The 15485-nt window shown below is 33.8% G+C and overlaps 1 protein-coding gene across 3 annotated transcripts in view; it reads left to right on the top strand.

The window, feature by feature from the left end:
- LOC150110233 (purine nucleoside phosphorylase-like) overlaps positions 1-11887 on the top strand; it is a 125424-nt gene extending 113537 nt beyond the window's left edge. For all 3 annotated transcript variants that reach the window (XM_090398479.1, XM_090398486.1, XM_090398493.1), the window contains 2 exons: positions 865-1055; positions 6064-11887. In XM_090398479.1, coding sequence (XP_090254605.1) covers positions 865-1055; positions 6064-6260 — 388 coding nt within the window. In that variant the 3' untranslated portion in view covers positions 6261-11887. The remainder of the gene's footprint in view (positions 1-864; positions 1056-6063) is intronic.
- Positions 11888-15485: the final 3598 nt, after the last annotated feature.

Here is a 15485-nt window from a genome sequence, read left to right as displayed (position 1 = left end):
TGATTTTGTCAATTCCTTTCAAATACTAAGCTGTAAGAAAGGCAAGAGGAGGAGGAGGTCCCACAAAGTACTAAAGAGCAAAAAGTGAATTTTTAGCTTTGAATGTTAATAAAACTGTGTAGTTGAATTAAATTTTGATACTGATATTTGTTTTTCCAGTGAAAATATCATGGTCCACTGCATATTGAAATATTTGTAAAGTTTGTTGTCATTTCCTAATGATGTCACATCTAGTGCTAAAAAAAGCCAAATATTAATCAAAAATAAAAATGTTACTTTCTTCATTATTTGTGACAAATATTGTGTTATTATCCCTTCTAAAATAGGCATTCAAATTTAATTCCAAAAAAAAAACATGGTTACAGCAGGTGATGCAGTTTCTATGAACATTGAGTGTATTCTACTTTAAACTCATTCCCATGAGGTAGAAAGACAAGCAATTCATTTCTTGGAACCAAATGTATAGTAGGAGATGGATTTATTACTATTATTATTATTACGTGACCTCCAGGGAGTCCAAAGACTCATCGAGGGAGGGCACCTACTCTACAACTTTGTCTCTACCACTCAGTCCACCAATTACTACAAACCACAACTACACCAATGCCATCCACTGCCCACCACTACCAGTAGTATTTTCAGAGAAAATCACAAACATCCATGCCTATGGCAGGATTCAAACCCACGGCCTTCTGGCTGGAGAGTAGATATGCTAACCACTGCCAACCAGGCCAGCAATGATTTGATCATAACTCCATTTTTGTTTTGGCCTTTATGTTAATTTCTTTTAGCATGTTGAAGTTCTTACTTTATAAATAAGACTCTCAAATATGCTCCAGTTTACCTTGGAAAATTATTTGGCAGGTTTGGACCTCGTTTTCCAGCTGTAAATAAGGCATATGATGTAGAACTACGTGATATAGCTAAAAAAGTGGCTGTGAAGATTGGAATTGACCAATACGTTAAAGAAGGAGTTTATGTTATGGTAGGAGGCCCATCTTACGAAACAGTTGCAGAGTTGAGGGCACTTAGAATACTTGGAGCAGATGCTGTAGGTAAGAATTTCATTAACGTTAATTATTGTAATATTGTTATGCAGTAATGTAGTATAACTGTATTTATTTTGTTAGCTGCAGATCTCAAATTTAAATCATGTCTTCAAAATTTGGATTCTTAGGCTGTATTACTGTGCTATAAGATCTAAGAAATAAAGTATATAAAATAATGAATACAAATAATAAAATAAATAAAAGTTAATAAAAAAAATCAAATCAGTATCAGTGATGGCATGCCTTTTTCTAGTTAATGTGCCTGAACCTCAAAAATAAGATTTAGTTGAATGCCAAAATATATTATTTTGGTTTCCACGTTTTTCCCCTGTTTTTGTGGTGCAGCATATTAAAGATATGCTTAATCTCTGACGTGGCAGGAAGGAAATGGAATTTATACACCTACTGAGAGATAATTACTTGAGGCAGCAGCATGTGATGGAAGGACTAGGAAGTGTGAAAGTATTGGACCTGATCATAGGATCAGAATAGTATCCATAACCAAGGTGGCCACATTGTCCGATTGACAAAAGTGACTATGCAATCTTGACCTGGGAGATTGTAAAACATGAGGAATATTCTGTCAAGAAAGGGTATATATTGGAGTGATTATGACAAGCTTAGGAGGAAGCTTAAATTTGTGGTATGTCATAAAACACTGCAAGGGAAGGATGTTAGTAGTGCATGGGAGATAATTAAGGGTCATCTAGAAGAAGCAATATTAAACTGAAAGGTAAGGAGGGTTATCAGGTAGGGGTTAGATGGATGAGTAATATCATTAAGTATGAACTTCAGAAGAAGAAAATGCTGTGGAGGGTATATAAGGAGAAAGGTGCTCAGCAAACTCATAAAGAGTACAAGGCTCAGGCAAGAAGGTGACCAGCCTGATAACGAAGGCAAAATCAGATTACTAGAAGAATCTTGTCAAGCAGGCCAAAGGAAATCCCAAAGAGTTCTTTTGTTACATGGCAAATAAGAGGAAGAATGACAATGGAAGATTAACCTCAATGAGTGATGATGATGGTGATGAGGTGACAGAAGCAGATAAAGCAGTTGAGTTATTAAGTGGCCACTATGCAAGGGTATATCATCCTAAAGGTTACTGTTGTGACAGATGTGGGAACAGAGATGGATGAATATGAGGTTCTTACGATATTATGGAATTAAATGGAATATCAGCACAGGTTTTGTACAAGGGAACTGGCAATGCCTCTGACTAGGCTCATTAAGTCTCATCTCTGGTAGAGTTTCAAGGAAGTGGAAAGAGGACAAAATAATTCCCTTGCATAAGAAAATGCTGTGGAGGGTATATATAAGAAGAAAGGTAACCAGCCTCATACAAAGCTCAGGCAAGAAAGGTGACCAGCATGACAAGGAAGGCAAAATCAAAATACCAGAAGAATCTTGTCGAGCCAGCCAAAGGAAATTCCAAAAAGTTCTTTTTTTTTTATGTGGCAAGTAAGAGGAAGAATGACTATTGAAGATTGAACTATTTTATCTGACAAGATGACAGATAAAATAATTCAGTTATTGAATGACCAAAAGATGTTGAAAGTTTATTTTTCACTTGGTTAGACTATAATAAATTTAGTTTAATCCTTTATTCAAGTGTGAGCAAACAATGTTTGCTCACACTTGGATAAAGGATTAAACTAAATTTATTATTGAATGACTACTTTGCTTTTGGTTCTAAGAGTGCAGTATAGCAAATTATAGACCAATCAGTATCTCGGGCATGGTCGTAAAATTACTGGAAAAATTGGTCAAAAAGAGAATTCAAGAATGGATGGATGGATAAAAATATGATACTGTATGAGGGATAACATGGCTTTGTGAAGGCTCACTATACCTTAGTAATTTACTAACTTTTTATAATGGAGTAATAACTGAATTGGATAAATGAAATGGTTACACGATGATGCTGCTGTATTTTGCAAAGACATTTGACTGAATACCACATGGAACTCTGCTATGCAAATCAGAATAAGTGGAGATGGATATGATCCTCATTATATGGATAAGAGGATGGCTGCTAGACAGATATCAAAAAGTGGTATATGGAGAGGCAGAATCAAGGAAAAAACAGGTGACTAGTGGTGTGCCACAAGGTTCAGTGCTAGGACCACTACTGTTTAATATTATTATTATTATTACCCTAAGACCTCATGGAGTCAAAGACTCATCTGGGAAGTCCTTTTATCACACACACACAGCTCATCATACCATGTCTTAAACACACTCAAACTCCTTGCAGACACCACACTCTCAGGCAAGGCATTCCAATCATTTATAACTCTGCACGAAAAAAACCTGCCTCTCACACCCTCTTTATACAGTTTCCAGGGATGACCTCTGGTTCTCTCCTGATCTTCCACTATTTTCTTTAGAACTTCTCCAGCATTGATCCCTATAACAACCCCTTACTAACTTGTAGGTCTCTATCATATCTCCCCTCTTCCTCCTGTCCACCAGACTCTGCAAATTACATCTTCTCAATCTTTCCTCGTACTCGACATTCCAGAGGTCAGAAACTACCTTAGTCAGTCGCCTTTGGGCCCTTTCCAACATTTCTTCATCCTTCTAAAAACCAGGTGACCAAATCTGGGCACAATAGTCCATGTGTGGCCTAATCAAAGCCTTATACAACAGAAGTTTTTGTACATAAATGATATAGGAGATAACCCAAAAGGAAATATTCATTTGTTTGCTGAAAATACAAAATTAGGTAGAGTAATAGTTAATCAAGGCAATGTGGAGAGCTGTCAGGATGATTTAAATAGACTGTCAGTGTGGGCAAAAGATAATGGGTATCAGTTCTATGTGGAGAAATATAAAGTTATGCGATGGTATAAACAAACAAGCTGTTTGTTTATACCATCGATTTTGTGTATAACATCGATGGAACTGTACTCCAGGAAATAGATAAAGCTAGAGATATAGGAATGGTGGTAGACAGATAGTTAAAGTTTAGGGAACATATTGCTAAGGTAGACCATAAGATTACTTGGCTATTGAAGAATACATTAACAAGTAGAGATAAGGAAGTTTGCTCAGGTCTCATCTCCCAGGTTTCTTGAGTATGAGAAAGTGGTGGAGAAAATTCAGAGGCATGACCAAGATGATGAGTGGTCTGTGGAATGTTCTCTCCTCAAGATATTCTCCTCCCCACATACAAAATACTAAATAGTTATTTATTATTTTCATTGCCTATTCTCCTTCCTGTGTTTAAAAAAAAAAAAAAAAAAATCCATAGATTTCAAAACCATTTCATCACTATACTCTTAAAGATTCAAATTTTCTGATAAGCCAAGAGAGAGTTTGTTCATCATCCTCCCCCTCCCCCAACACATTAGATCTTAAGAAGTGATTTTCTAGCAAATCGAACGATACTCTCAAAGTTTCATTAATCAAGGGCAAATGTGGAATCACTCATCTCCCGTACTCTTGTCAGGTGTTACATGCAACAATTTGGATATTTTCACATTCACTGAAAAACTCTGGGATTTCTTTTGGCCTCATCAGCTAATTTCCTCTCATAATTACCTTTTTGCCTTCCTTACTATCGCCAGTCTAGTTGGCCAAGTGGTTAGCGTGTCCGCTCTCCAGCCAAGAGGCCATGGGCATGGATGTTTGTGATTGTTCTACAAACTTTGTGTAGAATTATTCTAGCAGAAGACATCATTGTCAAAACCATGTGAGGTATGGCAGTGGCCATATGGTGTTGTCTACGGACATTAAATGTAAAAAAAAAAAAAATTTGTTTTCCTTACTATCAGTTCATTCTTCTAGCCTGTACCTTGTAATGCTCATGTCATTACAAGGTAATGCCATGAGCATTACAAGTCAGCTTAAAGCATTACTAGCTTAAAGTCAGCTATATATACCCTCCATAATGTTTTCTTATTCTGAAACTCCTGCAAAATGATGTGGCTCATCCATCTAACTTCTACCTGATTTATTCTCTTGACTCGAGATGTACAGCTTCATACTGCTTTCTTCATACATCCCTTGACCATCTCCCATTCCCTGTATACATCTGTGGTCTCCAGATTCTTATATATCATTGCATTCTCTAAGCTAACTCCTAAATTTGTCACAATCAGCTTTGTAATTCTACATATTCCCCTTAACTGAAAATTCTGTTTGTCTAGAAATTTTCCAGATTGAGCACACATGGTCATTTTCTCCAAGCAAAGTCAGTACGACTTTGCTTGGGGAAAATGCTTTGACTGCCTTGGCTACTGCTAAGTTCTTTGATGCTATGACTAGATCTAGTTAATTATAATTTACTAAGAGCTCTGCTTGTTTTGTATTGTATATATCTAGCTGCTTTCCATTGTTCATAACCTTTCATACTTCTTTTCTTAAAATAATCCTACAGCCCTTGATTTCCTGCATGTTATTCAAATGATCTAGAATTCAGATGGAGTTAACCCCTTTTTCCTTCCTACTCCCCTCCCCTCTCTCCATTACTACTACTACTACCACCAGTAGCGCACTCAGGATTTAATCTTGGGGGGGGGGGGTGCTGAGTAGACGATTTGAGAATACACACTATGCATCACATATGACCTAAGACTGAGCAACTGCAATGATCACTAATTCATAAGTATAGAAATAGAACACATGAGACACAACATAAATAAAAAAAGGATTTTTAATTTCGAAAAGATTTTCGGAAAATTTTCTAGTGTTTTTTTCTTTACATCCATGACCATTACAATACAAAGAAGCTAACAAGACATGATCAAGCAAAGGGAAATGATATCATTTACTTGTAGATTTCATAACAGGATTACATCACATATATCAAATTCTATCATCTAAAAAATCAGACCTAATTTTTATGTGCATACACATGCACACGTATGTATGTATGTGTGTGCGTATAAAGACAGAGATTTTTTTTCTAGATTTAAATGCCTAGTTATAATTTACTTAATGTGGTTCATATCATTTTTTTTTTCTAATAGTCAGCAACTGTAATGTTTTTTTTTTCTTCCCCCCCCCTTAGGCATGAGTACTGCTCATGAAGTAATTGCTGCTGCACACTGTGGTCTTAAAGTCTTTGGTCTTTCCTTAATTACCAATCTCTGTATCATGGAATATGACTGTAAAGATGAAGCCAATCATGAAGAAGTGCTTAAAGTTGGTGAGCAGCGAAAACATGACATGGAAAAACTAGTTACATGTTTAGTGAAGCATTTTTAGCATGTGTGTGGATGAAATTGGTAGTTATGTTTACTTGAGTTAAACAATAAATGTATTTTATATCTGAAAATCGTTATGTGTGTAATATAAATCAGTTATTCAAAGCTTAATTCTTGAAGATTTAATTATTTATCAATAAGTTGGAATATTGCACTGAGTTATAAAATATTTATAAAAATAATATCGAATTTCGTTGTTAAATACAGCAAGGGAACTTGGTGTATTTTAGTACTTGGAAGTCATAAATCAACATTCCAGTGATATATTTTGATAGTCATGTATGCATATTGTGAAGATTGATTTATATATACAGTCAGTTGCATAAAGCAGTTAATTTTATTCAGAGTGGACAGTTTTAAGATTTTGCCATCAGTCTAGTTTTTTTTTAAAAGAAAAAAAAGAAAGAAATTTTAAAAACATTCTAAAGTACTTAAAACTTATTTTATGAAAACATTTATAACTTCAGAATTTTAAAAATAAACAATGACACTGCATGTGGGATACTCATAAGAAGACCTTTACATATATATTTTGACTTTTAGTGTTCATTGAAACTCAAACACCCTGTTTGCAGCAGTGTTTCATAATTTATAGGACATGACATTTGGGAAATCATTTAATGACAGTGTATTTTATAAAGCATCATGTCTTATGTAATGTAAACTTCTTTAAATCTGTTGTGTGCTTTATTAAAAATCACGTTCATTACTGTTTGTTTTTTCAGTTAAATATAATTTTGTTCCACATTTTTAATTTTGAAGCCATTTAACCTGCCATTTAAAACATCTGCAATAATTAATCTACTATCTGACATCCTTCTCTCCTTGCTGGATATCCATTTGATTTCACCTTGTTCAGTAACAAATTTTAATCAGTAAATCTTTGAGTTAAATGTATAGTATTACTTCTTAGTTTCCATGAAGTCAGAAAACTCATCATGAAAGACCAAACTTTCACCAACCACAATATGCATCATACCTAGTTTGAAAACGTTATATTATAGCTGTCACTCCCCACTTTGGCAACACATTCCACTTATTAATCACTCATCATGTGAGTAAGGAAGTGAAAATCTCCTTTTCATGTCCTTATTTACATGATATTTATACAGTTTCCAAAGATGGCATGTCATTCTCCCACAGCTATTACTCTATGCAGTATCTCCTATCTGATATGCTTTTTCTTAATGCTTTTATATCTCAATATAAGACATTATGGAGTCCTGACTCACTCACTCTTCAAATGTTTTCTTATATCTAGATATCCAGGCAACTAAATCTATGCATGGAAATCCAGATGTGGCCTGATTAGTGCATTATCATAATCAAGCCAAAGCACAAATAATTTTGCACTGTTAAACTGACCACCATTATCTTTTGTTCACACTGCCAGTTTATTTAAATTATCCTGCAGAATCTCTAGTTTTATCAGATTATTTAGCATATTAAATTTCTAACTGTAGTTGAAATATTGTGTTATTTGTCAACGTGTGAAGAAATTCTTGATCACAGAATTACAGCTCAATCAATAACATCATGGTTTCTATTAGTAACACATGCTACTACTTATGCTGGCCACAAACATACTGTTAAAAAAGAGGGGAAAATACAAAAGGAAGGTGTTTTTAAATTTTAGGAAGCATTTAACACATTATTATTATTATCATCTTACCTCCATGGAGTCGAAGACTCATTGTGGGAGGTCTATATTCTCTCATGCTAAAAGATCATTGAACCATGCCTTGAACCCATTCACAAGTTTCTGCACTCACCACACTTTCAGGCAATGCATTCCACTCATCAATCAGTCTCCATGTAAAGACATGCTTGTTTCTCTCCTTATACAGCATCTGTGGATAGCCTCTAGCTTTCTACCCTGGCACTCTTTACACTATGAAATATCTTCTCCACATTAATTTGATACCAATCCTCACCATCTTATGTCTCAATTATATCCTCTCTCTTCTTCTATTCACAAGACTCTGTAATTTGCATTCCATCAATCTCTTCTCATATCCAACATCCCATATACCTGACACTAACTTAATAAACCTTCTCCAATACATCTCCCTAAAAACCAGGTATCTGTATACAGTAGTCCATATGTGGCCTGATCAAAGCCTTATCAAGGGAACCATGGCCTCTTGCTTCTGAATGTCAATATCCTCTTCATTATCGCCATAATCTCTTGGGATGTTCTTATAGTTTTAGCAATGTTTCTTAAACTGCAGGTCTTTCTTCACCATCACTCCTAGATCTCTCATCTCCTTCAAAATTTCTCCATTAATTGTATACTTTGCATCTCAGCCTTGCCTACTAAATTTCAAGACCTTGCACCTTTGCAAACTGATAGCTACAATCATTTGCCCACTCACAGTCTATTCAGATCCTCTTGCAGGGTCACAATGTCTGCTCTACTTCTTGTTGCCCTTCCCAACTTTGTATCATCAGAAAACAGCTGCACATTTCCAGTTAAGCAGTCCCAATGTCATTAATGTAAGAGTTAAACAATAATGGTCCCAAAACAAATCCCTGTGGCACTCCACTAGGAGTGCCACAGGGATTTGTTCTTTTCTCTTTTGGAATATTACCTTTCTCTTTTGGAATATTACTCCTCCATATGCAACCTGCTGATACCTATCAGACAGCCAATCAGCTATCCAACTTACTAGTCTTATCTAATCCCATCTGTTTCAGTTTAGCTACCAGCTTGTCATGTGGCAGTCTATTAAAGCTCTGAAAAATTCAAGTATACCATTGTATGTGCATCTCCTTTATCAAGTGTATTTGTCACCTTGTTGTAATACGTAAGCAGATTGCTGAAACATGACCTTCCCCTTAACAGAGCCATACCGACCATCATAAAGAATACTGCTATTATCAACCCACTTTTGAAACCTGGTCCCCACCATCTTCTCTAATAAGTTAACAACCACAGAAGATTGGCCTATTATTTGTAGCCTTAGTCTTATCCGCCCCCCCCCTTGTGAAGTGGAATAATTTTTCCTACTTTCCATTCCTTTGGGACTTGCATTGTTGCAAGATTCGTGTTAAATAGTTGCACCAGAGGTGCCATTAATTCCATAAGGCATTCTCTCAAGACACATGGTGATATACTGTTAAATCCTACTGCCTTATTAACATCAAGTTTACTTAATTTCTCATATACTTCATGCTTAATCACCATCAGTTCCTTCTCTACTATACATTCTACACTCCAGCATCACCTCTAGTACATTTTATGCTAATTTTTTTAGAGATTTTGACTTGCACTGATTATAATGCAAAAATAACATTAAAGCAAAGCATCACTCAAAACATTAGCATAAACCAATAGCACTGACAGAAAACTGAATAGAGGAAAAATATTTCACCTTAAGCAATATAAATTAGTAATGGGTCTTCATAATGTCACAAACTACATTAACAGAAAATGAGTTTAAACAAATACTGTGATAGAGTGGGCACCCTGTGATATATTTACTACCTACTTTATGGCTGTATTGCACTCCTTATGCAAAAATATACTTCTTTGTCTCTTATAAGTTTGAGGAAGAACATTCTTGTGAGTGCAATTACTATGCATAGTCAAAAAACATATATTTAGAGTACATGTTCTTTGTTTCATATTATCTAAATGCATTTAGATTATATGAGAAAAACATTTAGAAGTTTATGAAGAGTGATCTCTTCATAAACTTCTAAATGTTTAACAAATCATTAGATAATAATGGCAGCATGTCATCGTTATTTAATGGCAATAAAAAATTTCGCCTAGAAATTTTTTCGCCTGTATTTTGATTAAGTTCCGAAAACTCAACTTTGCAGCATTAAATAACTTAATTATTTCAAAAATAACTATTTAATGGACTAGCATATGCAAAACTCATGCAAGTGCTTCATTGTCTTCTTTGTCCCTCGGTGCCATCTTTAGATCGTTATCTAAAAATGTGATATTTTCTGTGTATAGTATTAATATGTTAAGTGAAAAAACACATACTTCTAATAATTATCAAAAGCTATGAAGTAACTTTGAATTATTCATGGACTATTTTGTGATTTTTTGTTATCCATAGACGTTTGAATTTTTTACATATCTGAATATGTAAAAAATTCCTACTGAAATAATAAATATCAGAAAAATAATCACTTAATTAATTAATCAATTAATTAAATTTAAAAGTTTATGAACAGTAATGCTGCATTTAGATTATATGATACAAAGAACATATACTCTAAATATATGTTTTGTGACTATGCATAGTAATTGCATTCACAAGAATGTTGTCTCTCAATTATAAATATAAGAGATAAAGGAATATATTTTTGCATAATATTGAGTTTCATTTAATTCCATTTGATTTTATAGTGCATGTCATGTTGGTTATAAAGTCCTTTACATATCATATTAAAAACAACCTTGTTGATTAACAAAACATGTTTGAACATTTTGATAAATATTTTAATGAGTTTTTCATTAAATATTAATTATCCTTTTATTATACATAAGACATGTCTGCAGATGTCTATAATAACAACCAAATACCTACTCATTTCGTATTGCTATTCAACCATTTTAGAAAAATTTTCTTACTTTCTTTTTCATAAGAATAATCCTAATTAAAAGTTTGTGATTATTAATACACACATACATACAGTAAACTGAATGTAGTTAGTAATGCTTTTCCACATTTTATAAAGTAGATAAGGCATGCTACTCAGAGTAAAATTTTTCAGTCCTGTAGTTGAATGTAATATGATTTAATATGCCTATCAGTTTTTAAATTGCAATGATAGTCATAAACAATAAACAAAAGATATTAATGTGTAAAAAAAAAAAAAAAAAAGTTTTAATCATGACTGGTTACCATTCATGAAACAAAGCATATTTTACTATATGACAAGAAATAGCAAAAGTGATCAGTTAAAGCGAAAATAAGAATCTCATTACAAAGTATTTATAATTTTTAACATAATTCTGCTTTTGTTGGAAATTTGGCATATATTGTTTAAAATATTCTGTGTAATTCTCTTGGCATGTTCTTTGTAGTTTGGTTTTTAATTTGATCATTGATTTACATTGTATCATATGTTCAGAATCTATCAATTAATGAAGAGTTTATTTTAATTAATTGCATATTGATATCTCTTGCTCTAAAAGATATTGCTTAAAATAGGTAGTTGTTGTTATTAGATATTCATGAATAAAATTTTATTAACAGTTTATATGTAATTCGAGGCATTTGTTATTAATACATGGGATTTATTTTCTAAGAGCTGCTGTTCAAGGCATTTAGTATACATTTAGACACTACTCTGCATATACTACTTAGGAAGTGATGCCACTCTTAGTCTCATAGAACTATCTCAATTAAGATAATGAAACTCTTTATCCCATTTTGTGATAGTCAGTAAAGGTAATGGTCATGCTATTTAAATTTTCATAAATACCAAAGTGGAATGAAAAGTACAAATGTTGTTAAAAAAAAGTTTTTAAAAATGTATTTTCTTGTTGCTGGCATTGATGCAAAAGATAGCACATTGTTATTTGTTAGAGATTTTGCTTTTGTTGTTAATTGTTCAGCAATAATTATTCAAGAATTAATAAAATATTAATGCTATATCACATATCTGCTAATGTGTTAATATCAGATTGTGTGTGTGTGTGTGTGTGTGTGTGTGTACTTATGTTTGTAAAAATTTAGTTTTTTTTGCAAAGCTTTCTGTAAAATAAAATTGGAAGAGAAAAAAATACAGTTAAATAATGGATCAAGTTTTTGTTCTACATCTTAACAAAGCCAGAACTTCATAGCAACAATATATTCTTGATTACTTGCTTATTCAGCATTTCAGGTTAACTATCAGAATCCAGCATTAAATAAAAATTTCACAGAGTAGTTGGGCTATTTTCAATAAGATTGTGTAATATGTTTGGGTTCAAGTATGTGTGTTAAATTACCCATAATTAGTTGAATATAAAAGTTCACATGAGCAAGGTGGCAGCAAAAATAAGCTGCTGTAAGTCAGTTTACTGATAAGTTATCGCCTGGCTCACCACCATTTAAGGATTACAGTTTTCACAGTATCCTAAAAGATTTTGTAGCATCGGTCTATTATAAAAAGTTAGTAAATTACTAAGGAATGACTGACTCATGACAAAGCCATGCTACCCTTAGCATCATATTCCTATCCATCCATTCTTGAATTCTCTTTTTGATCAATTTTTCCAGCACTTTTACCACTACTCCTGTGATAGTGATTGGTCTATAATCTGATGACATTCCTTATGCAAGGGATTATTTTGTCCTCCTCCCATTCCCTTGGAACTATAGCAAAGCTGAGACTTAGAGCCTAGTCAGAGGTACTGCCAGTTCCTTGCACCTTCTCGTAAAACTCAAGTTGATATCCCATTCAGTCCCACATCCGTATTTACTTCGAGATTCTGCAATGTACTAAGAACTTCCAATTCATCCACCTCTGTTCCCACATTAGTCTGTTATGTATGCTACAACAGTAACCTCCCTTGGATGATATAATCTTGCCAAGTGGTCACTCATTAACACAATTATTTTATCTGCTTCTGTCACCTCGTCATCTTCAGCACTAATTTAAAGTTATTCTTCCTCTTACTTGCTATCTAACAAAAGAACTCTTTTTGATTTTCTTTTGGCCTGTTTGGCTAGTTTCTTCTTAATTAGATTATAATGATTTTGTGATATTTGTTAGTTTCTCAGAGTAATGCCATCGAATTTAACTTTGTTCATTTGAAAGATTCTTTGTTTGAGGAAACATTTTTCTATAATCATTTGAAAAATATGTATTCAAAAATATCTTCTTATTTAAAAGTATTTACATTTCTTTAAAATGAAGCTCATTTAAATAAAATCGTATACTGTAGTTTAGAAAAACTGACTCCTATAATCTTAAAACTAGATATTTCTAACTCTGAATTGTAGACAGTTTTGATCCTTGAGGAGAAGGAATTCGAATGGTTTTAAGAGAGCATATAGATAGCATAGGAACTGCTGGAGAAGATTCAGAAGTGAGCAACCAAGATGGTAAGTGTTCTGTGGAATGTTGCCTATGAGGATAGATTGAAGATGAGTAGAGTGCAGAAGTTTGTTGATAGGAGAAAAAGAGGAGATATATAGAAACATTTAAGTTACTTAAAGGGATTTATAGGATTGATGTAGGGGAAATATTTCAGCACTTGGTGAGAGGGACCACAACAAGAGAACATCCCTGGAAGTTGAATAAAGGTGTAGTTGGTAGGACTAGTTTGAGGACTAGATTTTTTGCTTGGAGAGTTGTGAATGAGTGCAATGGGTTGCCAAAGTCAACTGTGAGTGTTTTGTTTGTTAATGGGTTCAAAGAGAGGTATAATAGATTGTGTGGATAGTTTGGGTCTCCCACAATGAGTCATTGGACTCTATGGCAGTGCCCATACAATAGTGATAATAATTTGCTTATTCTTTCTTGGTTTTCAATCACAAAGTAAAAGCTTCTCTTTCAGTCTAAAGCTTCTCCTTAGATTGCATATTCTAAACTTTGGCATTTCCAGTCAATCTGTGATCGTCTAATTCTATTATTACAACCATGTTTGTCCAGTAATTTTCTTCTGGGGAAAAGAGTATGGCAAACACCTGTTGCCATCTTGTAGTCCCTAATTCTAACACTATATATTATAGTATGAAATAGTGAGAATTCTACAGTTGATTTTCATGAGTTGATGGGATGAATAACCTGCAACTTCAAGAAAATTCAGGTAAAAAAAATCCACTTAATTATGCAAGGGGAGGATGACTAGCTCAGGAAATGGTTGAAGAAATGCTTAGAAAAAGGTCTAAATTCTAATTGGGATTTGAATCAAAATTAGAAAGGTCCTTTTTGAGCAACCTAGTGCTATCGATTCAAATGCAGAGTTACATCTCTTTGTAAAAATAAACAAAAATAATAATAGTTTCAAAATGATAGAAAGTTTGCAAAAATTCCTCTGATCTCTAGTATGAGCATCCATAAATATAATGGGGTTTCATCATCAGTTGCATCAGTCTTGGGACTGGTAGCTCAGCAGCAATTTCCTCCATTCTGCTCTGTCATTGGCTTTCTTCTTAACCTCCTGGTAACTCCCCAAACCTGTGGTCTTTGACCTGGTCAAGAAAGCTTTTCCTTGGTCTGCCTCTTCTTCTTTTCCCTCTGTTTTGCCTTCAGTTATTCTTTTTACAAGTCCATCATGTCGAAGTATATGTCCAAACCACCTATCCCTTCTAATTTTGATCGATTTTATTAGAGTTCTTGTTTCGTTTATCTCTCTCAGGACTTGTTGGTTTGATTTTTTTTTCTATCCATTTTATTTTGTTCATGCGACGCCAGAATGGGACTTAAAAGATATGAACTCAATCCAGAAGACTATATATATATTCTGGATTTTTGAAGTTAGGGCAACTAAGGCTCTGAGACCAGTGCATTATGCGTGTAGGTGGCATGTATACTCTGGCGAGTTTTCCTGTTTTTGTGGGAGGAAAACTTTCACCTTTTCATGAGAAAAGACTTATTAAAGATTCACATCCTATATGAATTTTTAAAGAGAAAAGGGAATCTGAAATAACCCTCTCTCTCTCTCTCTCCAGTGAAATCCTAAAACGGCACTAATAAAAATAAGATACAGGCCCCTAAGCATAGCTCATGTCTTTAAACAAATGTAGAGCCATGTGCCAACTCATAATGAAGGTTTGTATTATCATGGGCTCTTGATCATTGTGAACTTGCTATAAAGTACACCTTTTGGCCAACTAGGCATCAAATAATGAGGATACTCATTAATTCTCATTGAAAAATTAAAGCCTAATTTTACAGTTGGTTGGTGGTTCTGGATTTACAACAGAAGTATCTACAGCTATGAGGCCCATACATTATTATTGTTACAGGATCAGTGCAAAGAGGTATCGGTAACCTGTGGAGTACCACGAGGAGCTGTTCTATCTCCCATCCTGTTTAACATATACACACATCATAAAAATAAAATCTTCCAAATATGTAACACGACATCAATCATCTGATCACGAACTGAAAACAGCATATGTATATATATATATATATATATATATATATATATATATATACACACACAAACACTGAAAAAACAAAACTAATGATATTCAAAAACTCCCAAACTCTACCCCACAGAAACTAAATATCTCACTATGCAATATCCATTCTCCTATAC

The sequence above is a fragment of the Typopeltis vanoorti genome, chromosome 1 (genome assembly GCF_054136105.1).
Source record: "Typopeltis vanoorti isolate ZY-2024b chromosome 1, IOZ_Tvanoo_1.0, whole genome shotgun sequence".
NCBI lineage: Eukaryota > Metazoa > Arthropoda > Arachnida > Uropygi > Thelyphonidae > Typopeltis > Typopeltis vanoorti.
This window is presented reverse-complemented; position numbering and strand designations above follow the sequence as displayed.